General features: G+C 37.9%; 1 protein-coding gene across 2 annotated transcripts in view; it reads right to left on the bottom strand.

Moving 5' to 3' along the window:
• Positions 1-26,420, bottom strand: part of LOC149316419 (serine/threonine-protein kinase TNNI3K) — a 255,250-nt gene that overhangs the window by 150,472 nt on the left and 78,358 nt on the right. For both annotated transcript variants that reach the window (XM_089515448.1, XM_089515449.1), the window contains 2 exons: positions 8,601-8,699; positions 5,870-6,008 (listed from right to left, as the gene is read on the bottom strand). In XM_089515448.1, coding sequence (XP_089371574.1) covers positions 5,870-6,008; positions 8,601-8,699 — 238 coding nt within the window. The remainder of the gene's footprint in view (positions 1-5,869; positions 6,009-8,600; positions 8,700-26,420) is intronic.

The following is a 26,420-nucleotide window of genomic DNA, read 5'->3' as shown; positions in this document are numbered from 1 at the left end:
TGTATGAATAAGACAGCCTGCTGTTGTATAATGGATTTTACAAAATCCAATATTGAACTAAACAGTGACATTATAGTGCACTCCACTTATAACATGTGGGGTTACAAGAGACAGCTGCTTGTAGCAAGTAAGAGCAGTCAAATGTGTCACAGATAGAAATGAATAAAATGACTGCTCCTTCTGACCACCACAGGCAAAATACATTTGCCACAGTGTGTTAAATGTGAGACATTCACCATACATATTTTAAAAATAATCAAGAATGCACTAAAGGCTAACCTTTGAACACTTTAAGGGTGAATCTAGTATTTTTGGAAGGCCAAAAATAATCCTTAAAAAGCTCCACTTCTGGGGGTTCCCATATAAAATGTCCCCTAACAGACTGTTGATTTGGCACCATTTTCTATCTCCACTAATTTTGTGTACTTGCAATAGAAATAATGCAGCTTGACATCACTTTAAATGCTGTAGCTCCATGCTATGGAATTCTGGGATTTGTAACTTTACAAGGGCTTTAGCCTTTTCTGCCGAACACTGGTCTCTCTCACAAAACTACAAATCCCAGTATACTGTAGGATGTAGCCATGGCAGCTAAAGTGGTATCAAACTGTGTTATTTTTAGTGTTGAAGCACTCTCAAACGTGTCCTCAGTGTATTCAGTGCAGTTAACTCCCAAGTATGTGTGCATAGGATAGATTGCAGGCAGCCTTTATTATTCCTGGGAGAGCCCGCCCCAATGACAGTAGCTGCCTTAATACTTCTAAGTACTTGACTATTTAGATACTTCTGATTGATAATTCCTGATGTGGCTCAACTATGTAGGTCTCTTGCTGGTCCCATTTTACCAGATCATTTGTGTATGTGTAGGGGGCTTGCTCTCCTAGTCTAGTCTGGGAGCGGGGAGTTGAGACTCCCTGACCTCGCTGTCTCAGGGTCCATGTTGCTACATCTTTTTCTATCTGCAAGGGTACACTGATCCAGCTTCAAGTAAGGGTAATGCTTCCTAAATTATATTGCCTCCCTTTAGAGCCACTTTGAGCTCTCATGTTGATTGAAATATGTAATAATGTAATGAATCGGAGGCCAGGATTGTCTATTTTCAAAAATATATTAATGAAAGAGTAAAGGCACTAATGTCCATAAAATGTGATCATGATTTCATTTCAGTTCAATTAATTTCAGTCTGAATAATGTAAGCAGAATATGGAATAAATACACCAAATTCCAGAAGAAAATCAGCATGTGCTGACAACAAAAACAACACACACACACACACACACGAGAGAGAGAGCCAGTCTGGTATAGTGGTTTGAACATTGGACTATGACTCTGGAGACCAAGGTTCAATTACCCATTTGATCAGGAAAACCAACTGGGTGATTCTAGACAAGTCACACTCTCTCAGCCCCAGAAAACCCCATGATAGTTTTTTTTTAGGGTCAACTTAAGTAGAAAACCACTTGAGGGCATAAAACAACAACAACATAGTTATATAGTTATATTTTTCCTCTTTGATTTTTTTCCTTTATTTCTCTTTCCCTCTTTTTCTCTTTTGTTTTCCCCCCCTCCTTTTTGAATGTTGATTGTTTTGTTCTGAATTAAATCGTTCGTTATAAAGAATAATAACTGGGGGAAACATCATATGAAGAACAGCCATAAATGTGTCTCTCCAGCAGTTACAAGACTGTAAGTCCAGTGTACCATCTTATAACTACTGCACAGGATGCCAGCCACTATGATAAACAGAAGCGCCCGGAGAAGAGTGCCCGTCATGAGTGGTGATAGTGCCCTCACAAAATGCTGCTGTTGGGGGATAATTTTTTAATTCAGAAAATAGTTACATGGTAGGTACGGCCATTAATCAAACAAACATTTCCCAGAAGACAAACTGGGAAGCAAACAAAACAAACACACCAGGAATTTGCTAAAATGTAAGAACTCTGAAATGCAACATTTTTCCTGTTCCACACCCCCTGCCACAAAAGCCAAATCAATCAGATGCAGAAACAAAATACCTGGTCAAGAAACAAGATAAATGTCTGATCCCAACAGCACACATGTTCACAGAGGTGTGCGTGCATATGGGCGCACGCACACACATGTTGTCCTTATAAAACACAACAAAATCCCATGTCACAGATAGGATTGTCAAACTGGAAACTAGAGAGGGCTCATGTAGAAGAGGAAATTTCAGCAGGTCACCTAACCAGGGAATAAGCAACACTGGCTGAAGTTGCTTCTTCTATGCAACTATTAAAAGTACAGGAGCCCTTTCCAGTTTTCACTTTGGAAAGATAGGCCACATATCCCTAGGCAGAATGCATTCTCTTCTTTCAACTCACCCCTTCTAGCCCTCCAGGTCCACCATTTTTAGGAAATAAAAATGGGGCTCCCAGCCCCTGTAGATTATACTGTTTTTGAAAAAAAGGTTTTTATTACGTATCAAGAAATGAAGAGGGGCACAGAACCTGGTGAGTGTTAAGGGTATTGCCTGTGGGCATGGCAATGAATACAGAAATCACAGCTCAGAAGTCTCTCTAGTCTTTGCAAGTGAACCTATATCTGATGCTGCTTATATCTCTGTGGTTTACCAATAAAAAGACTGTTGTAGTTTGTTTGTTTGTCTGTCTGTTTGTTTGTTTTTTAAAAACCCTTTACTGCTGAAGACAAATATTAAAACTGCAGCTGAACAATAACTCTATAAGCCTAGAAGCTCTGCGGTGGAGCTGAACTGAAGAGGGAAGGATGTTATGGAGGTTGGAAAGATCCAGTGCTCAGACAGCGTAGGGCTGACAGCCACACTCTTAGCATGTACCCTCTGGGCAACTTTCCCCCAAACACTCCCCTGCTTCCTGAGGGGAGAAACAACCTTTGACATCCACCGGTCTCTGAAGGCACAGTGAAGAGGAGTGCTTTTGTTTTTTCACCCAAGCTCCCTTGTATAAAAAGCAGGTGGCAAAGCTGCCTTGTGACAAGACCTTTTACTATTCCATATCAAGCGGAAGAAACAGAAGAAAAACCTTGACACTACCTTTCATTGTGCAAATGTTTAGCCACGTTTGACAGCATTTTGACCTTTTTGTTCTGCCTCAGTGGCCACTCATCCTCTCCTCTTCTTCTGTGACCTGAAAATCTGGCTCCAAATGGCTGACCAGTCAAAACATGTTAGACCGAATAGGTCAAAATGCGGAGGCAGCGTGTGGTTGCATTTCAGGAGGATGCTTTCAAAACAGCTTGGGCTAATTGTAAATAATGAATTATTTTCTTTCTTTAATACTCACAACTCTTTCCTTCAGTTGCCATGGAGATTTCAAGTTTCAAAATGTGCTACTTTGAGAGTAAGAAATTCTCAGCTTTCTCTGCATCTCCCCCCTCTCCCCCCTTTTAGAGAGAAAGATGATGCACATTTTAAATTAATCATCTATAACAATATCCTGATTTCCTCTTCTTTAGGAATAAATTAACTAACTGAAAGCAAGTCTTTTTCTACCTCATATGGTTGATGAACATACCTCCCCCCTCCATTATAACTACATTGCTTTGATGCACACATCAAGCCTTAAATATCGAGGACTCTTGGTGGAGGGGGAAAAAAGAATGACTTACAAATCTGAGTCATGCTTCTCCTACAGTTTTTTAATGAAGGAGTAGGAGGCATGTAATGCATTCATGACTCACAGAGAATATGTTAAATTTATGCTGGCTGGTAGCACTGAGTAGGATAGCAGTGTAGCAGCTTACATTCAGCTTGACACTAGCAGAATGATACTGTGAAAACAAGTAGTGTGAAGAATGAGGGTCTAGAAGGCCAGTGCTAGAAGGCTGTGTGTGAAGAATGAAAAAAGGATAAAAAACCCAAGTATCATATGAATCAATGCACTTAGTACTGAACGGGCATTTAGAAGAAGAGAGGAAGGCTGGAATTGCAGACTGGACTGCAATATGAGCGGACAAAATCCTCCAAGGGCCCCAAAGCTTGAACAGAATACAGAATGCCATCCCCCTCCAGCCATTCCTGGCATAGTTCCTATGTCTTCAATAGCAGCAAGGAGCGGCAAAGATTCAACTGGCAGTTTCCCCATCATAGCATCCTCAGTCAGGGGAAATCTTCATCTGACCATCATTTTCATCTTCTTATCTCATGCCCCGGAGTTGTTCAAGACAAGAGACTCAGACGACATTCAGAAGATGCCAGCCACAGATGCTGGCAAAATGTCAGAAAGAAATTCTGCTAGAACATCGTCACATAGCCCGAAAAACCCACAAAAAAATAAGAAGGCTAAATATTAAACAAAACTACCAATCCCAGAATGCCATAGCATCGAACCATTGCAGTTAAAATGGTGTCAACCTGCATTAATTCTGCAGTGTAGATGTAGCCTTACACTCTTTCAGCCTTGGAGGAAGGCAAGGAAAAACTCTCTTGCCAAGAAACCTCACGATAGGTTCACCTCAGGGTTGCCATGTGTAGGAAACAACTTGAAGGCACACAACAACAACAACAACAACAACAACAACAACAACAACAACAACAACCCCTTCCTGGACTGGTGTTTGATGCCATGGGAATAATGAAGTTGTCATCATAGGAAACTCAGAGGGTTGAGTGTTGGTAGGATTGAGGCAAGGCTTCTTGAGAAATGCAAGAAAAGTATTTCATCACGCCCATGTGAGCTTTCTGAGGTTCACAGAGGACATAACTTTTTTTTAAAGGAGACAAGGCCTCCTCCACATGCACACTAGTTAACTGAGGAATGAACATGCGCGCTGAACTCCAGCAAGCACAGTATATGTCTCAGTTGGAAAAACAAAAATGGGTGGAAAAGATCACAATGGCTTCCTTGATTTCTTTGTAGCCTCTAAGAACCCTGAAAAAGTCTGGCTAGTAATTTGGCAACTGAAGCAACACATTCCAGTGCAAGATGAGACTATATTACAATGTTTTGCTGCAAGCCTCAGCTGTTTAGTATTTAGGAAGCACCTTCAAGAGCGTCGACAGTGTACAGATATTAAAATAATTAAAATTTCCACTCTTCCCTAGCTTACAATTGAATGTGCTGCTGAGAAGACATATGTGTTCAAAGCTTCAAAAAACAAGGTTTAAGACTGGACTATCTGGCCCTTATAGCAATAAGTCTATTACCAGATAGGTAGCTCACAATGTGCTGATCATTTCCTTTCTGTTCTGAGCTGTTAAATCAAATTCCAATGGATTTTCTACACTATTGGGAGTATTTCTCTTTTTCCTGTGTACATCCTGTTATGTTCAGTCCATACCAGCAGGTGTGGTGTAGCTACTGCTAGTGGGGTCATTTGAAGCATAACATACATTCATTATAAGCCTTGAAATGTGTGCCACTTGTGATCCCATTCGTCTTTCTAAAACAATCTTTAAAGTGTTTTTCTGGCTTTTAAAAGAAATGAATGACAAGTATAGTATTATAGCACTATAATGCTGTAATTATAATGTTAATTTTTGTGTTAACAGTAGTAATGCACTATAATACAACAATGCTACTTTTTGAAAAATACATTTAAAAAAGAATCTTTCAGATTGATGACATTTTAGTGCCACGGTTAATGTTGGTGTGACCAGAAAGAGCTTTAAAAGAATCATTTCATTTACTTTATAGCATTATGGAGATTTTATATATTTTACAAATCAGTGCACTGATATCATTTGCTTGATATGTCACTGCTGTTAAAGCTCAGTCTTTTAAAAAGATGAAAATGTTATGCTACAATTATATATGCATATGTGGTGTATAGAAACACTGTAGTTTATATATTGGTTTGAAATAACCAACTGAATTGTAGGCTGCAGAGCTCAAAAACATATTTTAATATGTATAGATTTCAAATGACTTACCATCTGCCTTGCTTCCTTCCTCCATCAAAAGCTTTGCAATATTGAGAAATCCTTTGGCTGAAGCTAAGTGAAGGGGTCTGTCTCCAACTTCTCCACTCACATTCACATCAGCACCAAATTTCAGCAAGAGTCGTGTTACCTATCAATATTTTGTTAATCAGAATTTGTAAGCAACACTAACATTTTTTATGAAATGTATATAGTATATAGGTCGTGCCCCTTCATATTCGGCAATTTTCATTCACATACAATCAAAAGTATATTATATTTATCTCTTGTCAGGAAAATAAGGGTTACTGCAGTCTCAAATTATAATTAAGTTGTATGTTGACAGAACATTTAGTCAGCTCAGCAGCTAATTCCTTTTCAAAAAATGACACAGACGGAAGCCTATTAGTTTAACTGACCTAAGTAGCAAAATAAAGTAAAATGCTCATAAATTAGATATGTCCAAGCTATAGTTTCTTTTTCTGAAAGTTGGAACTCTTATCATAAAAGCACCACATGCATTTTAGCATAATTTTAGAGTACTGTGACTTTTTCTTCAAAGACAACTTCTACCAAAATAAAATAAACCAGCCTCTTGGCCCTACATATGAAGATCTTTCTAATGTAACTGGATGAGGAGATTATATATATGAAACATCCCATAAAAGGAAACACTGTCTGTGCCAGTACCGTAACTGAATGTATCATTATATTCTTTTCAGCTGTCTGTGTTGTTGGACTCAGGCCTCCAAACTACTTTTGGAAACCACACTCTGTTTTCACCTAAGTGTTATCTCAGTGGCACAGGAAGTATACACTGTCTAAAAGCCGTGCTTGAATAATGGTAAGAACCCGAGAATAAAACTAATTGGGCATCTGTGTTGCACTTTTCTTCTGATACAAAGGGCAGTCATGAAGCTACAGCAGTAAGGAAAAGAAGCAGCAACTGCTATTGACTAGCCTTTGTAGGAATGTGACTGGAAAGGAAAAAGTAATACATGGTTCAGTTGAGTAAGGAAGCAACTTTACTTGAAGGGCCGTTGCCTAAATGTCCTCTAAATGATGGAACTGGCACAGAGCAAACCCAACTGGCCATTTGGGCCATCATTTGAGAGGTACCAATAGAAGAATGTTTAATGTGAGAGATAAACCTTAGTGGTTTTTTTTTTTTTTTTTTGCATTATCATAAAACATCTAGGATCACTAATTCTGTTTTGTAGATGGAGGCTGCCACTAAGAAGGCACTCTTTCATGCATCCCTACTCCATGAGTATTAGACTACTGCCAGCTGGACCACTTCTGCCTGCCTCATTCATATCTACTCCATGGGGTAGAATTGGCTGTCACTTTCCTCTTTAGTCTCTCAGTCTTACCTTGGAACTCAGCAGGGATGTTTAGCCCTACAAAGACATGCCACATTGTTTCTTCTTAAATAAGTAAACACACGAAGAAGCAATGGGGAAGAGGACAAAACTAGAATTAGGGGTCTCTACTTCCTGTTGATTTTGTCTTAAGATATAAACTGATATTTAAAATGTGGGTCCAAGCATCCACTGGGAAACCAGAGGTGATCCCAGGACACCTCTAACTGATAATGCATAACAAGTATTTGAGGCAATAAAACAGCTTGGGAAAGCCTTGTGACCTAAACACCAAGGACTTTATCAGTCAAGGGAAGTTGGAAGTATAATCCAATGGCAATCCGAATTCAATCATGGGGTTTCACGTTATTGCGTGATAACCCACCACACCCAAATTCGGGCAATGGCATGCTATTTTCAGGCACTGGGAAACCAGTTCAAACACAATTTGCACTCACATAAATTCGCTGAACTAGCGAATTCATGTGAATGCGTTCTGGCCCCACTTTCTTTTCATTTGAAATTAAGAGAAATTCCTCATGTGTGATAAACTACCAAGAATACGTACTTCAGTATGGATACACATTTCATCCTAAAAGTGATAATGGTCCCCCCTCTTCTTCAAGATAATATCTAACAGATCTCTATCAGAACAGCAGTATATTCACATGTCCCATCTATGCATTGCTGATATGTAAATTACCCAAGCTGGAAGGATAAAAGCAGATTTTTTTTTTTTGCATCACATGTTCACATCACTGCAAAGCATGTAGCAAACATATTCAAAAATATACTTTGTTCCTTAAGAAATTAAGATGATTAACTAAAGGCAAACACATACATACATCTTTATAATTAGATAATATAGAAGGAAGCAATAGTGTCTCCCATAGGTTACATGTTGCAGATATTTTTTCACTTTACCTATAAAGCACAGTGCTTTTCAATAAAAGACATGCAAGCATCCAATTATGAGTTGAATGATATGTTACTGCATGATATGCATCTGGGCAAGTAACTAACATAAGTCACATTTATATCACTTGATATTTCTAATTGCTTGATGACTGAACTCTTGATGACAATCAAACATGTGAATTCTCCTCACTGAAAAGTATTATGTTGGGGTTGGCTTTGGTGATCCCGGAATTCTAATTTGATGATTAATCTATATCTATGTCTAAGATGATTGTCTTATCTATGGAGTGAGACCATCATAGCTAACCAGCATTGTCTGTGAATATATTCACTGTTTCTACTGAATTTATCCATATGTTACCATCCTAGAGTGTTCCTCCCTCTCCTGTTTCTGAAGCAGAGGGTGCTACATATTTCAAATACAGTTTTCTGTTTGTGATCACACAACAGAGGCTTTGCCATACCTGTTCATGGCCATAATAGGCTGAAATATGTAAAGGAGTGAAAAAAACAGCATCTTGAACATTGACATAAGCCCCATGTTGCAAAAGTATATCAACAGCCTAGAGGAAAGAAGAAAAAGAAACCCCTGAATTATAATCAGTACCATAGTCATTTTGTACATTGTACTGTTGCAATGTTTTACATACAATGCAAAGAAAACATAATGGGACATTGAGTGAGTACTGCATGTCATTGCGTTGTCCTGTAAATATAGTTAGCAGTGCATTTCCTGGCAAAACAACTAATTTTTGAAGACAAGAAGCTCTGACTTGATTGACAAAAAATAAATAAATCAGAATAACCTTTATTTTTCTTTGAAGCTCAAGTACAATCAGGAGCAAATGCACATTCTTATAAAAAGAATAAAATATATCTTTTAATTAAAAATGTATGCAGCTAAATTGCAGAACATAATTTCTTTCAAGTACAAAGGCACTTCTGTGTTTTGGAGGATGCAGGACCTTCTATTTAAATAAATAATCTTAAGTGGTTCCTTTCTAACTGCCACTCTCATATTCTCTGAGAAGGTCAACATTCAGTCAAAATATCTCTAAACTATGCATCATTTGGTTGCTAAACAATGATCAAAATTGAGGCTTAAAGGAGACTGTTCTGGAATATTTATTGAAGATTAGTGTATTTCTATCTCTAAAAGATGAAGAGCATTTTATATCCACCAATTGCCAATGCAGTCCCTAAAGCATGACTTGTATGCAGCTCCATTAATTTCAAAACAACTTAGATGTTGGCCGTGGATCAAATATCAAATTGTTTGGGTTATAGAGCCATATAAAATTCTACAGGACCTATATCCCAAAGCTGGATCCTATGGTATCCAGATTTAAAAAAATGGATATAGTGCCTGTCCTTGTAAAAGTTGAGTAAAAGAGGGGATTTCAGCAGGTGGTATTTGGCATGACATCACATAACAAGCCACACTACTGAAAACCCCTCTTCTACATAACTATTAAAAGGAAAGAAACTTCTCAAGTTTTCAATCTGGCACCTCTACTGTCACCTACATACCACAAATGCCCATGCAACTGAAATACTTTCTATGATATGGCAGTTAGGGCTGAAACATGCCCATGCCTTCTTTAGTTATTCTTTTGCAGGTCTATATACAGTACTAGGGATGGTGAGACAGGACAATTCTAGTAGCCCTTCACACTCTGTCTCATTCTTGACATTCCATATTTCTCATTATGGAAGCTGAGCAGTATCAGGCCAGATTAGTACTTGGATGGGAAACTGCAAAATAATACCAGCAATCTCTGTAGAGGGAAAAGGAAAGACATCTGCCTGAAACCCTGGAGAACTGCTGCAGTTGACAGTATTGGATTACATGAACCAATGATCTGACTCAGTATAAGACAGCTTCTTCTGTCCCAGTCCAAGAAGCAATTGGGCGTACTTCACTCTCTCCAGTTTTTCCCTCATCTTCAGCTTTGCTTTGAAAACAGTCTATGCATAAGGCTTAAATTGTGTCAATCACTTGGAAATGGAAACTCATTCAGATCCTTATGAATGACAAGCCTTGGTTAGGTCTAAACTGTAATTTACATGAGGATGACAGTTACATCTCTGAAGCAAAGATTCAGTCTGAATCATGGATTTCAATTTGATTCTATCATGGTTGAGCAGAAGGGAGTCTGGACTTGTCCAGAGTTGTTGTGAAGATAACATTAAATATAATACCAATAGTAGGCTGAATATGTTTGGTTATTAAAAGTCAACCAGTATGCAAAAGCTGGTTGATATCTGGCTGCCTCCTGAGTTCTCAAAACCACAGCTTCCAAAATAACTCCCTTAAACATTCATCTCATATGATAAATGTCAGCCCTATGAGATTCCTTGCGTCCTCTGACTGTAGAGGAGAAACATAGTTTTCAGCTTTTTCAGTCCTATGTTCTCCCTATGCTTTCTCCTTTGCTCCTTAAAACTGTGGCTAAATATACACCTGCACTTCTTTATTTCTCAGTGATTGTGTTCTATTATTATGTGTCTGGTTGCCTCCTCTTTAACTTTATTATAATATTAATGTCCAAGGAAACCTTTTGGGCATTTAAAAACTTTTCTTTGTTTTTCTGTGGTTTTGGATGCATGTTTTGGATTTTTGTTTTTCTTTTGCATATTTGTTATGTGTATGTACTCTTGGGTTCACTCCTCTGAAACAGACATCCAAGAAAAGTATATTAATGGAATGAGAAGAGGGAAGATCCTTCAAATCCTCATGGGACAGCTAGGGTAAAAATGGATAAGGATAAGCTCACTATCTAATGATGGAAACTGATTTTAAAAAATTATAATATATAGAATTTATATAATACTAACTTATGTAAAAAACTAGATGCCTACATTATATGAATACATCGATCATACAAGAAATGTGACTTAAACAGCAGTCTACAATACTTTCAGCTGTGGCAATGGGTTCTGCTAAGAATTGCTCACTTCAACTTTGCTTCCCATCCTGAGAAGATAAACATTCTCAGAATAATGTACTTTATCTGGTCAGAAGTATTCTACATTTGGACAAAAGATATGGAGTAGGTTGATAAATTGTAACTGTTGGAATAAGAAGAGCTGTCTAGGCATGTTATCCAACATTAGTCTAATTGTCCAGGCGAAACATGACAAATTATCCCTACTCCATTTTTAGTGTCTCCAAGGCATAAGTACACAAAAAAGGAAACATCTCCTTTCCAGATCTGCTTATAAAACTGCAGATGGTTTAACTGAATTATAATACTGTGCTTTGTAATTTGTCACAAATCAGAAGTAGCTTGCTTGAAATCATTATAATATTATATATGGTACTGCTGATATTGATATCACAAATCTGTAAGCAGTCTGAATTTATGTTCTGTCTTAACAACATCTAAATGTGAAGTCTAAATGCCTTGGATGTTCTCACTAGTAGGAAAAGCAAAGGTGTATAATACTGGATACAGCAAACACCCTTATCTTGTGGCTTGAGGATGCTTTGTATTGTGATGGTTAAACGAGACAATTGTTTGAGAACTTTGATAATTGCATGTGATAAGTTTAAAGAATGGTGAAGCACAGTCCATCTTCAAAATGAGTGGACTTTAAGATAAGACCACTCAACACAATCAAATGCCTTTACATCATAAAGAGACAAGATGGTAATAGTAATTTGGTAGGAGTATGATCCCACTTTATTGTTCATTCTTTATTTTAATATGATTTAGCAATAAGAGGCATGAACAACTGATGTCTGAAAGGTTTTTATAACTGCCAGAAACCCATCATGCCACAATCTGCAATATTTATAGAATTTTCATTCAATGATTTGGTCTACTCCTTCAGGGTTAAAACTTTCTATAGCTGCTCTGTATTCTGGTGTAAACTGAAATAGGCAAATATGTGGAATAACTGTTGAGACATTAACATGTCTTCAAAGTACTGTAAGAAGACAAAACAGACTTCCTATCTATCTATCTATCTATCTATCTATCTATCTATCTATCTAATCTGTGATGTTTTTATACTGTCAAACTGTTAAACACCTTCAGAGAGGTTTAAAAATATGTGATTGTATTTGTAATTAAATGTTTAACTTTCAACAAATTCAGTCGGCGAGTTGCCTTTTGTTTTATTCCAGATTATACAATTCATTTTAGAGTTCAGAATATACCTGAATCAGTTCCTTCTTCAGTTCTGTAACAAATGATGAGAACTACATTCCTTTCAACCTGGAGAAAGGGTCAGGGAGGGATAATAGGATGAACAGTCTCAGAAAAGAACTAGAAGATTTCTTTACTCATTTGTTTTAAAAAAATTGATTCTGAAGGAGTAGCATATTTAGCCTCCATGCATAAGTATGTTCTGCTGAACATGGGCACAAGGACTATATTTGGATGGTCAGATCTGGTAAATATACTTAGGATCCCTTGTCAGTTTTGATGACAAATGAGTGATATATATGTTAACAATGTTGTGTGTTTTTTTGTACTGTAGGAGAATGTTTAGTATGGATGGGAGACTGCCAATGAATATCAGGTGCTGTAGGCTATATTTCAGAAACAGGAATTGGCAAAACCATCCCTGAGTATTTCTTGTCTAAGAAAACTCTATAAAATTCTTAGAATCAACTTAAGTGACTTGAAGGCACATATATACAAAGAGAAAGTTTAGTCTCTTGCACTGGAATAAAAATGTATCATGACTCCACAAACATTATAAGTTCTCTGGAATATTGCTACCTCTCCAAGACTAATGATATTCTGTATTTAGCATTATGTAGGACAATACTGAAGTCATCAACAGATTTCCATCTCCAGACACAGTCAATTTGAGAAACAGTCTGTTTGAGAATCGGATTTGACCTACATGAAAATATGGTTGGAATAGTATGCTTTTGGTAATGCAATAAGCTCTTTACAAAAATGAAGGGGCCCTCATCACCCAATAGAGAACACTGAAGTTGCAAATAGAGTGAGACTACAAGTATTACAGCCACTCCATATTTCTTCAAGCCAAGGACTCTTAAGAAAATTGCCTTCAATATCTGGCTTTTGAATTTTCAGCAGCATCAGAGTATCAGGGTATTCCCCACAAGAAGTGGGCAATTCACTTGCTTTTGACAGGATTTGCAAGGCCTTTTACATTGCATGGGCATTTACTATCTTCAAAAATGAGGAAGTTACTTGGAGGTTTTATGCTGTAATTATACAAGTGGAGGAGGGCAGATGATTTTGTGTATCTGCAAATGTGTATCATAGAAACAAACATATAGTGGGCCTCTTTATCATTATCATGATCTCAAAACATCATCACAAATGTAACATTAAAGAGAAAAATTAGAAACACAAACTGGATTACAGAGCAAATATAGTACTTCCATAATAATGAAAAAGATAGCATCTGTCTATCTCCACCATAGCCTTAGGACTGTGTAACCTAGATGCCTAAAACTTGGCACACATAATAAGTTGCAGCTGTGGTTATATATGACATAGCTATTTCATTTTAAAAACAGATTTATTAAAAACGTTGATAGCCTGCAATATCACTTGAGTCACACACACTGACTCATGAGGCCATTAGATACCAGGCTTATCAAATATAATAGAGAAGTAACGGGTCTCCTCAAGAGCAGGAAGTCTTGCAGTTTAGTAAAAATGTTTTTGGTGATCATAGGTGGAGTTACAGAGGACCAAGACAAACCTTCATTTTTTGTCTTGCCCCTATTAGTAGAGTTCTACTGGGTTTATGACCCAGGTGTCTTGGCTTTTTCTCATTCCAAATATGTATTTGTGCACATGTACTGCATACATGACAAAAACATAAGAATTCCTTTTTCTTGGTATGTGTTTCCTATTTTTAATTCGTTGCTTACATGGCAACCTCTTGAATTTTCTTGCATTGGTAAGGGCAGGTTGTTTTAGTGTGTGCATGTGTGTGTACACACACAAATGAGAGACAGTGTGTGTCTGTGTGTCTGGGTAAAGTTCCCTTTTCTGGGTCACTTTGTTGTCTGGTTATAACAAGTCCTATATCTATTTACCTAGGAGTAAGTCCCATTGAATTGAACAGTACTTATTCTGAATAGTGCTGGTGGCTATGGTGTCCTTTCTGCTTTTTTTGGCTCCTTTTTGTGCCGTGGAAAGCAGAGATTGGGGCCACGGCATATAGTTGCCGAGGCCCCGACCTGACACTACTAGGGGTGGCTGCAGGCTGCCCCTTAGAGGTGATTTGTCGAACCCCTTAGTCAAGAAAAAAAGAAAAAAATAACACTGAAAAGAGATGTGTAACCCAGGCAAAGCTGGGTACAGTGAGTACTGGGATGAGGTCAAGGAAGGTAGATTCCCTGGAGAGTCTACAGCAGTGACTCTGGAGCAGCATGAAGGGGCAGGAGCTGATAGCAGACAATTCTTAAAAATCATTTTCTTTTCAAAACCATGCTCTTGCTCTGAGATTCCTTCTGTCACCATGAGGCTAGAGTGAGCCCTGAGACAATCCCAAGCCCCACATCTGAGAGCTTGCTATGCATATTCTGCTTGTTCTAGTTTTTAAAGAGTGTGAAGAGTCTTCAACTGAGGAGGGGAGGACTATCATTGCTAGATCTGCTCCCCCATCACCCTGCAAACATAGAGGTAAAAATCAGGATTCTAAATTTGAGAAGAGCATTTAGTCATAAAAGAGGATGCCTACTGCAGATAGTCATTCTCTGCAAGTAATGGATAATGGGACTGATAAAAGTAGGAGGGAAAGGCCAATGGGCTTCTTGTTGATTGCCCTTCTTATATTTAAAATGAGGCTTTTCTGATGACTTTATTTTGGAACAGAGCCTGAGCAGGCATCTCACCGTTTGAACTGTTGCTGATTGTGATGCTACTCAGCATGACAGACCTTACAAAATGAAGGTACCCCATGGCAATATCCTATGGCAACAGAAATAAAGTTTGTTTAAACATCCTCAGAATGATCCACAAGTTGCTATATTATCAGGCATGCTGCCTAAAGTGGATATTGGATTGGATAGCATTGAGAAATGAAAAATTATCAGCACTTGATGGATTTAATGCTAGATTTGGATTCCATCTATATTTATGGTATGGTAAAAGTAAAGAGCATAAAGAGTTTATAAGAAAGTTTACCACTTTATAAGAAACCCCTTAATATTAACCTGGTTAAAATATAAAAATAAATTATTCCAGAATATTCCATCATGGATATCAAATCATGAGGCTTTTCTTTAAAAAGGAAAGTTTAATGAGAGGTAGATGGGTAACATATAAAGAACTATTGGCGGGTTACAGACCGCCATAAAGAACGTCCTTAGGACATCCCATTTTGAAAAAGGGGCATCTCTTCCAGACGCCCCTTACCCTATCACGGACAGAGTCCGTGACAAATGGCGGCGGCCTTTCCACATGGCCGCCGGCATTTTGACGTAGCGGACGCTCTGCATCTGCACGTCACACAGCAGAAGTGACACCGCGAGTGCACCCTTTGGCACTCGCGGCGCCTCTTCCAGGGCCTGAGAAGGAGCGCGATTTCCATGCTCCTTCTCTGCAGCGTCCGGGAGCCGCGCCGTTTAAAGGCTGCGGTTCCCGGGCGCTGCAAGCAGAGGCGGAGCCAGACTGCCGCTTCTCGGCGGTCTGTAACCCACCAAAATATCATAAGAAGGGTCAATATCAAATAAAATCAAGGGAAGAATTATTGTCAGAAGAAATAGTATGTCACTGGTTTCCACATAGACAATTAACGGAACGATTTAAAATCGATTCAAAATTAGAAGAATTTTGAGAAGATCATTTAGAATTTGAAGAGTTAATACAGCTGAATTGTAAGAAAATACTATCCAAAATCTACAAGATTTTGCTAAAATTAGCATTGGAACAGGAAATAAAGGATAATATGATCAAGTGGGAACACAATTAAATTAGAAGATTGAGAAAAGGTATGGACAAAATATTTCAAATTTTCAAATAGCTGTATTTTGAAATAAAATTATTACAAATTATATGTTAGGTGATATATGACACCAGTAAAAATTGCAAAAAATGTCAAAGAATTCAGAGGATATTTGGTGGAGATGTAAACAAACTAGAGGTTCATTATATCATATGTGGTGGCAGTGTAAAGAAATAAAAAAAAATGGAAGAAAATACACATGAGATAACAAAAATGCTTAACATAAACTATCTCAGAAATCCAGGATTATATTTATTAAATATGGCAAACTTTGAAGATAAATTAACAGGGGGAAAAATTAGAGGATATTTCTATACATAATCACAGCAGCAAGATTGGTGATAGCCAAAAATTGGAAAGAAAAGGAAGCACTAAAAACTGAGGACAGGTTATATAAATTGTTTGAGGGTTATGAAATGGATAAACGAACACATGCTATAAATGAGAAGTCCATTAATAAGTGTAAAAAAGAATGGGAAGGAGTAAAATGCTTATGGAAAGAGAAATGGGGAGAAAATATAATCCTGTTAAATATTTAGACAAAATTAAAAAAAAATATTTGTACAATTTAGAATGCATTAAGGGAGAGAATGAGAGGGAAAAGAAAGAAAGGAACAGTAACAAAGTGCTAAAAGAAGAAAATAAAGGAAAAGAATGAAGAAGGTGGTGAAGAATAGAAATGGTAGAATTAGAAGGTAATATAATAAGTAAGTTTCTTGATATGGGGAGGAAGAAAACAAAAAATATTGCTGAAAAACCTGACACCTTTGGTAGGAAGTCGAATTATGACAAAAGGATAGAGAATTTTACATTAGGCAAATTAGTGTTATTTATTTCTATTTTATTTTACGTTGCTTGGGTAGTCTTTATGATACATAAGCTCATAATTTATCTTATAAAATGTCAAGAAAATAAAAAGACATTTCATGATGAGTAGAAGCAGAAAAATTAGGGAGAGGAGGTAAAATAAGGAGGGAATAAGGATCAAAATAAAGTTAGAAAGAAGAAGGGTGAGAATGAAAAGAAGAGAAAGAGGAAAGTGAGCAATAAGAAGTTTATCAAAGGACATAGTAAGTGAAAGAAGGGATGGAGTAAGTGAAAGGGTAAGAGGATGTAGGAAATAAAGGGATGTAAGTAGAGGGGACAGGATAGAAAGAGAAGAAGGAGAAAAAGAGGTAGGTAGGAGAAAAAGGCTTATGGGAAGAGGGAATAAAGGATGGAAGGAACAAGGAAAGGGAACACAATGAGAAAGAGAGGAGGGAGATAAGAGGAAAAAACAAGAAAGATGAAATTGTAGTAGACAATAGGATAAAGATGATTGTGAAGGGAAGAAATAGGAATAGTAAGCTAAAGGAAGGGTTGAAAATAAGAGTAGAGGGAAGGAAGGAAGGAAAGAAGGAAGGGAAATTTAAGAGAGAAGATGTAAAAATATAAGATTAGAGGTATTATTGACCTATTCCCATTTGTTGAAGGAAGAGGAAGAAGACAAGAAACAAAAATGGAGCAAGGAGAAGAAGAACAGAAGAGAAGAATGTTGAAAGAATATTGGAAAATGTAAAAGGGTTCAAAAACTGTTAATTGAAAGAATGCTAAAAGGAAGTGATATGTAATTCATATGAAATGTTGAGAACTAGGTTTTGTTTTATTGGTTTGTTTGGGTTTTTTTTATAAAAATATATTTATATAAAAAAGAATGATGCAAAAGTTGCTGTCAGGAGTCTCTTCATGTGCGAATGGGTTTGTAGCCTAGGCTAGCCTCTGAGCTAGCTCACTGGTCCCAGGTATATTATCCCATTCTCCTCTCCTTTCAAATTTGTATGACTGACATATGTGCATTTCAGTATAACCGTGTGATAAGTTCTAAGCCTATTATGCTTTGATAAAGAAATTTCAACATATAGAAGAGTCACATTTTTGGTCTACAGAATTCCTTATGCTGGCTGGGAGGTTTGGGAGCTGTAATGTCCCCAAAGTGATTTTACCCTGAATGCTGATAAATAGTGATAACATGGTTTAATCACAATTTAACATTTTCAATTCCTTTTGATTTATACCACTGAGATCACTGGGAATTTAAAATGTTTGCCACCTTTAGCTAGAAGAGGCTCACGATAGTCGGCTCCATCCCATTAACACTTTTATTGCAATGTATTTACTGAGACAGGTCCTTTAGGCTAATTTCTCTGTTATCTAGATGAATATACACCAGTAACAGTCCTCAAAAGGGGGAAAGTTCCTTCTTAATGGAACTACCACATTAATTGGGTCCTCAGAAACCAGCTACAATCCAGTTTCTCTTCACCTAACCAATTTCTTTTATTAGTGATATGACCTTTGTTCCCTCTTCATTAATGTATTCCTTAATAGTTCTTCAAAGAAGACAATATCAAAAGCCTTTGAAGCAAATTATGCCTACTTCCACGAGAGATCATCAGTTAAGGTTTTATTTAGGGGTTACAGACTATGTCAACAACTGCTGCATAAGATAAACTAAGGAATTTCTCTCTTAGACAAGGGTAACAGATAAGAGGTCTTCTAACAAAATTTAATCAATTGATATTGACTTTTTAGCAGGTAAAATTAAAATGAGAAAGACAGCCTCAACAATTAAGCCATTCATTTAAGCAAAATCATCCCTATGACCCTGTCAACATATCTAAGGAATCTGGGATGCTTTTCTGAACTATACAATTTAAAAAAAATTAATCCACCCAGCCCCCAAACATGATGAATTCTGAACACTGGCCTAGTTCTTTCCAATTTTGTAGATTCTGATATAATCAGTCACGTCCTCTAGATGTTATTTGCTCAAAAGTTGTAAGGTATGTTAACTCTTAGCTGCTCCATAAGAATTTCAGACTGTGGAGTTTAAAACTGGCTCAAGCCTCCCAAGCTGCAGCTGGGACATGGGATGGAGGTGGGGATTATCACATGCTAAATCGCTGTCTAATCGCTGCCCGCCATCAGCCCAGGTCCCAGTCACACTCTGCCAGTACTTTTTAGATGCTGGAAAGCTTCAGACTTTGAAAAAGTGCAGGCGGAGTGTGGCTGGGACTTGGCTTGGACCCAGGCTGATGGCGGGTGGCGATTAGGTGGTGATTTAGCATGTGATAATCCTCTCCTCTATCTTGTGTCCTGGCTCCAGCCTGGGATGCGTGAGCCGGTTTTAAAGTTCATGCAATAAGCTCCTGTGTTACCTTAACAATCAAATATGACACTCATCACAAAAGCAAGAATCAACTGTTGTAAAATTGGCCACCACACAGATGCAAGTTGTAATGAAGGCAGTTATTTACTGAAAAGTAATGCCTAATGGAATACTATAACTAGTTTATTTTAGGCACAGGAGAGCACAAATACAAAATTTAAGTATGTTCTTTCTATGTGTGAATTCAAGGGAAGCATTATACATACAATTGGATTATGGATAAAATCAGTACTAAAATATGTATGCAGATATAAATATTCTGAAATAGACTGCTCTTACAACCTAAATTATTTGCACCAGTGGTTTTTACAGAATTAGTCTTCATAGTGTCAAACGGTATTTTGTTTTACAGAGAATATCACCACATATTATAATTATACACATATCATCAATCTTTGGGCTTTTTCACACTACACAATTATAGGACTATGATGCCACTTAACTGACATGGGTACATCCTATCATCTTGAGGTTTGTAGTTTGGTGAGGCACTGGAACTATCTGGCTTTGAATTCTAAACGAGCCTCCAAAAACTGCAGATCCCAGGATTCCATAGGATGCTGCCATATCCCTTAAAGTAGAATTACAGTGCTATAACTATGTAGTGTGAAAGGTCCCTTTTTGTGTGACTCTTTCACAAAACTATCATGAAAATTTGAGCACTGTGTTTGTGGTGGGGGCAGGAAGAAAGGAACAGGTAGTGAAAGGGTTCATTAGATGAAAGGCAGAATACAGAAGGTCCTTGGTATCCGCTGGGGTGTGGTTCCAGGATGCCCTGTGGCATAGTAAAATGATAATCCTTATATAAAATGGCAAAATCAGTGTTTGCCTTTTAGAATTTATATATACACACACACACACACACACAATATTTTCAAGCAACGAATGCTTGAATATGCAGATGAAGAATCTGTGCATGTGCAAGGCTGAGTATATAAACAAACTGCTGTGAAATGTTTTTTGTGTTTTTTTTCGGGCTATCTGGCCATGTTCTAGAAGACTTTATTCCTGATGTTTTGCCAGCATCTGTGGCTGGAATCTTCAGAGAATGCCAGACAGATGCTGGCAAAACATCAGGAATACACTCTTCTAGAACATGGCCACATATCCTGAAACACCCACAAAAAAATATGGATGCCAGCCATGAAAGCCTTCAACTTCACATTGCTGTGAAATGCTTCCCTCTTCCCCACTTCATCCTCTGATGAATCTATTGAGTTAGACCAACCTTAGAGAATGACTGGTCCTAGTTCATCCTTGAGTTTCATAACCCACTGGTACTGATTCAGTACTCAAACAATGCCACCTGACTTCATTTTATTTATTTATTTATTTATTTATTTATTTATTTATTTATTTATTTATTTATTTATTTATGGTATTTATACTCTGCCCTTCAGCCCTAAAGGCTAAAAGAGCGGCTTACAATTATTATTTTTAATTAGACAGTTCCCTGAATATACCTGGCTGGGTTATATTTCAGATTCGGTTTCTAACTCCTGTACACGGCCTGCAAATGTACAGTGTTTTCTTGGTGAAATCTTACGCCTGTATAGTTAATGAGTGGTCCAACAAACTACATTGTCCCAAAGTGGCACATTGAAGATCAGACTATGGAACAGCAGTAATATTTATGTTAAAGAGCAGTGCACCTGAATGAGAACCTGAAGTGCACATAGCACTGATCCCTAAGTGTTATGACCATTTGGCAAATGTTCCAAAACAATCTACTGGTCTTGGAGCTCAAGAAAGAGTAGGCTGCTCAAATCTGGTTTGGCTTTCAGAAATCAAGTTGTTCAGTTTTGAACTGGTGCCTAAAGTATCAGAGGTGCCAGTCTAGATGCCCACTAAAGCAAATTTTTCAGGTGGGAAACAACTGGGCTGATTAGCTGATCGGTCATTAAGCTGAGGAGTGGGTAAAAGAGAAGGAATTCAGTCTGTATGAAGTGAGCTGCATGTGGAAAATCGCTCAGATTGAATCATAGAATCATATGGAAGAGACCACAAGGGCCATCCAGTCTAACCCCCTGCCATGCAGGAACTCACAGTCAAAGCACCCCTGACAGATGGCTATCCAGCTTCTGTTTAAAGACCTCCAATGAAGGAGACATATAATATCAGGTGAAATGCTACCCACCCAGTCATCTGTCTCATCCTGCAACTAGCATCGCTACTCTCAGAACATTCTAACATTCTCAGTAGTGGTGCTAAAGTTGATGAGGATGCGCTCAGCAGTTCTCTGTTGCTGGCAGAGAAGAAAACAAACTGATTGAAACCTGTAGCCAAAATCCTTGCATCTTACAATGAAAGTCAACAACATTTCCAATCAACTTTTATAGGTGGTTTTTATTTTAAAAATATTTTGTTACTCCAACTTAAGACAGAAATTACCCAAATTGTTTAATTTCATGACTTCATTTCTTTGCAGTGCTCTTAATGTTCTTAGAAATTAGTATTTCCTTGTATATTAATGCAATCTTGTGCAAAGTAAGTTGTTTAAAATAAACAAAATGATTGTCTAAAGACTAGCAGCTTCAAACACATACAAAGGGAAAACTGAACAATTAAAACAGTAGTCCCTTGACATCCAAAATCAAAGTGATCAGCTAAGTCAAATAAAACAGAAATCTGTTATCCATTCTTTGTTGTTAATATACTTTATAATAATTTCACTCTCAGCAAAAGGAATAACATATTGGAATTTGCCTTGGGCAAATAGAGTACATTCAGTGCAATCATGAATATGGTAATTGTATCACATAAATGTATGAAGTCTTTTAGCATGTGTTATGTTTGCAATATAAATGAACATGGGAACAAATTTTACATTGTGAGTCTAACTGATGCTAAACTATTAAACTACTTCATGCAAGCTTTATATGAAGTAGTCTGCCAGTCTAGCATCAAGTAAGAAGACAACTTTAGCCTTGCTCATGTGTTCGGAGTAAACATGATGTTCTGTAAACCTGCCGTAAATAGGCTGTACTGTGAACAAATTGTAAAATGGCTATACTGTAACTTTGTTGTGCTGAGCAGCTGGGTTTGAAATGGAGTTCTATTGTGACTTAAAATTGTAGACTACAGTGTAGATGCACCCATTGTCTCTCTTATTCAGCCTTGTGGCCAGTTAAGAAAGACATGACAACATCATTTGGGAAAGTGCCCATCACATCATCCTGCATTCCTGTTTTCCGTAAGATAATTATGTGTTGCTACCTCTATGGCATCCAGATGAGAGCTTGGAAGAGTTACTTTTTTAGACTCCAGCTCTCATTGATTCTATTAGCTGAGGGATTCTTGAAATGGTGCTTCAAAAAGTAATGTTTCCAAGCTCTGATGTAGATATGGCAGAAAGAGTTCCAAAATGCTAGGTCTGCTGATATCAATCCTGTTCTCATGTGTGCTTCACTTTCCATGTATCCCACACCATTCTGTCACTAATAGTGGTAGATAACAGGTTGGGAAATGACATTCATGCAGGAACCTGGCGGTTTACAGAAGTACAGTTTTTTTAAATGAAGAGGAAGTGAAAGCCCACCTTTTAAAGAGCGTTGGACATGAATATCAGACATCAGTTTGGAATTGAACTTGTATAACATTAATTTGATTATCTGTAGAACTGAGTGTACATGGTGATGATTTCTTTTTAAAATAATTGTGGCGGGGGTGGGGTCTATTAAATTGGCCAGAGATGCTGCTGCATTGCAGAATTAATGCAGTTCGACACCACTTTAACTGCTATAGCTCCATCCTATGGAATCCTGGGATTAGGAGTTTCTTGGGGGCACCAGAGCTCTTGGAGAGAGAGGCTAAATATCACACAAAACTGCAAATTCCAGAATCCCATAGCCTTGAGCCATGGCAGTTAAAGTGGTGTAAAACTACATTAATTCTGTAGTGTAGATGCAGCCCAAGTTGGAGACTCCAATTTCTATTCTTTGGAACGTTAACAAAAAATAGGAAATTAAAAATCCTAAAACTACAGGGAGTGGAAAACTATGGGCCAAAATCTGTAGTCTGTAATATCTCCTTCTTGAAAATGTAGTGTAATTCAACTGCTTTTATTAAAAGCCCCAAAAGCAACAGAGGTAAATTGGAGCTCATCTTGCTATAGTTTTAATGAAACATCATGTATAATTGGGTCAGTGTTTTTTTTTTACCCTCCAAGCCATCCTTCTGCAATTAAAAATTAAAGAACTCAAACTTGTGCATTGAAAAATCTATTCAGAATATGGGAGTTGTAAATTAAATCTGTCTCATTATCCAGAAATCAAATGTATTAGCAGAATCCCCATTTCCTCACTAATTATGCTTTATTAAAGGTGAAATAATGACAGTGAGTTGTAAGATAACTGAACAGATATATATGTATGATGCAATGTCAACAGTTAATATTAATAGACTTAGCAATAAAATAAACTAAAGCCATAAGGGATGGTTCACACTCATCTGCTTTTCCTTTATGTCATTTTCTTCAGGATTCTAGTCATCCCCACTGACATGAAGAAAGTAATATGTGAACTACTTATGACTGTGTTTGCCCAGATGCATTGTTTAACCATCCTTTGAAACAGGATACTGGATCCAGCAGGGCTCCAATATTCCTAAATCAGGGTGGATTCACACAGTGATATATCCTTCATATATAACCTTTAATGGTCCCCCTACAGCTTTTTTACTTTCTACCATATAGACTCTCATTAAGTCACTTTTACCATTCACATTTGTGCTCTGTAAAGTTGCCCTTCTTTACACAACAAATTGCTATGGCTTCTTCTCACATGCCATAATTGGTAAACATATCCAGAGGTAACCATGTTGGCCATGCAGCAAAATATAATAACATCAAAATCCACTAAAAAAATAAAAACTTAATGAGAACAACTAAAATACACAAAATACATATTGCAAGCTTTCAAAAGTTCCTTGGCTTCTTCATCAGGCAAAGTTGTTAAAAATCATTCCAGAGAAAGAAAAATTGTAAGATGTTGTTCATAGAATCATAGAATCATAGAACTGGAAGAGACCGCACGGGCCATCCAGTCCAACCTCCTGCCATGCAGGAAATTCAATCAAAGCATCCCCAATAGATGGCCATCTAGCCTCTGCTTAAAGACCTCCAAGGAAGGAGACTCCACTACACTCCGGGGGAGTTTGTTCCACTGTCGAACAGCCCTTACTGTCAGAAGTTCTTCCTAATGTTGAAGTGGAATCTCTTTTCCTGTAGCTTGCATCCATTGTTCCGGGTCCTGTTCTCTGGAGCAGCAGAAAACAAGCTTGCTCCCTCCTCAATATTACATCCCTTCAAGTATTTAAACAGGGCTGTCATATCACCTCTTAACCTTCTCTTCTCCAGGCTAAACATCCCCAGCTCCCTGAGTCATTCCTCATAGGGCAAGGTTTCCAGACCTTTCACCATTTTAGTTGCCCTCCTCTGGATACGCTCCAATTTCTCAATGTCCTTTTTGAATTGTGGTGCCCAGAACTGGACACAATATTCCAGGTGGGGCCTGACCAGAGCAGAATACAGTGGCACTATTACTTCTCTTGATCTAGACACTATACTTTTATTGATGCAGCCTAAAATTACATTGGCCTTTTTAGCTGCCGCATCACACTGTTGACTCATGTTCAACTTGTGGTCTACTTGGACTCTCAGATCCCTTTCACATGTAGTTTCATTCAGCCAGGTGTCCCCCATCCTATATCTGTGCATTTCATTTTTCTGCCCTAAGTGCAATACCTTACATTTCTCTGTGTTGAATTTCATTTTGTTAGCTTTGTCCCAGCTTTCTAGTCTATTCAGATCATTTTGAATGTTGATCCTGTCCTCTGGAGTATTAGCTATTCCTCCTAATTTGGTGTCATCTGCAAATTTGATAAGTATGCTCCCAATTCTGTCATCCATCTGATAAAGATGTTGAATAACACTGGGGCCAGGACAGAGCCCTGTGGGACCCCACTGGTCACTTCTCTCCAGGCTGAAAAAGAGCCATTGTTGAGCACCCTTTGGGTTCAGCCGGTCAACCAATTACAAATCCATGTAACAGTTACTTTGTCTAGCCCACATTTTACAAACTTGTTTGCAAGAATGTCATGGGAAACCTTGTCAAAGGCCTTACTGAAATCAAGATATACTATATCCACAGCATTCCCTTCATCTACCAAGCTGGTAATTTTGTCAAAGAAAGAGATTAGATTTGTCTGGCATGACTTGTTTCTCTGAAACCTGTGTTGACTTTTTGTGATTATGGTATTGCCTTCTAGATGTTCACAGACTCTCTGTTTAATGATCTGCTCTAGAATCTTTCCTGGTATAGATGTCAGACTAACTGGACGATAATTGTTGGGATCCTCTTTTTTCCCCTTTTTGAAGATGGGGACAACGTTTGCCCTCCTCCAGTCTGCTGGGATTTCTCCTGTTTTCCAGGAGTTTTCAAATATGATTGCCAATGGCTCCGATATTACATTTGGCAGTTCTTTTAGTACCCTTGGATGTAGTTCATCTGGTCCTGGAGACTTAAATTCATTTAGATTAACAAGGTATTCCTCTACTATCTCTTTACTTATTCTGTGCTGAAATTCCCCTATTCTGTCCTCTGCTCCATTATTCTCAGGTTGAGCACCCTTTGCCTTTTCTGAGAAGACTCAGGCAAAGAAGGTGTTGAGTAATTCTGCCTTTTCTCTGTCCCCTGTTAACACTGTTGTTGTTGTTGTTTTCACTTAAGATGATATGATAGGCAGAAGTTATATCTTCTTTTGGCCATGTGGGCTCTGGAAGAGAAAGAGACTTAAATTGCAGGAAATAAAATTGCATGGATAGCCCTAAATGCCATCTTAACTGAGAACAACATCTTGACAAATTGAAAGGCTGTGACTCTAACATGTTTTTCTTTCTCCTGCATGATTTTGACACCTTTACATGATGAAGAAGCGACTGGAGATTTGAAAAACTGCACCCTCTATTTCATGCATTTTTGTTGGCTCCATAAAGATATCATTGGTGCTTTACAGAGTGCCCAAAAAGGGCGCTCTGCTGGTGCCTGTGATTGCTGCGCCAGGGAACCACAGCGGACAAAGCGCACGTTTCCCCGGCACACCAAAAAGAACCCACAAAAAGCAGATT

Source organism: Sceloporus occidentalis, unplaced genomic scaffold (genome assembly GCF_023333645.1).
Source record: "Sceloporus occidentalis isolate IW3139 unplaced genomic scaffold, rSceOcc1.0.p SCAF_3, whole genome shotgun sequence".
Lineage (NCBI taxonomy): Eukaryota > Metazoa > Chordata > Lepidosauria > Squamata > Phrynosomatidae > Sceloporus > Sceloporus occidentalis.
This window is presented reverse-complemented; position numbering and strand designations above follow the sequence as displayed.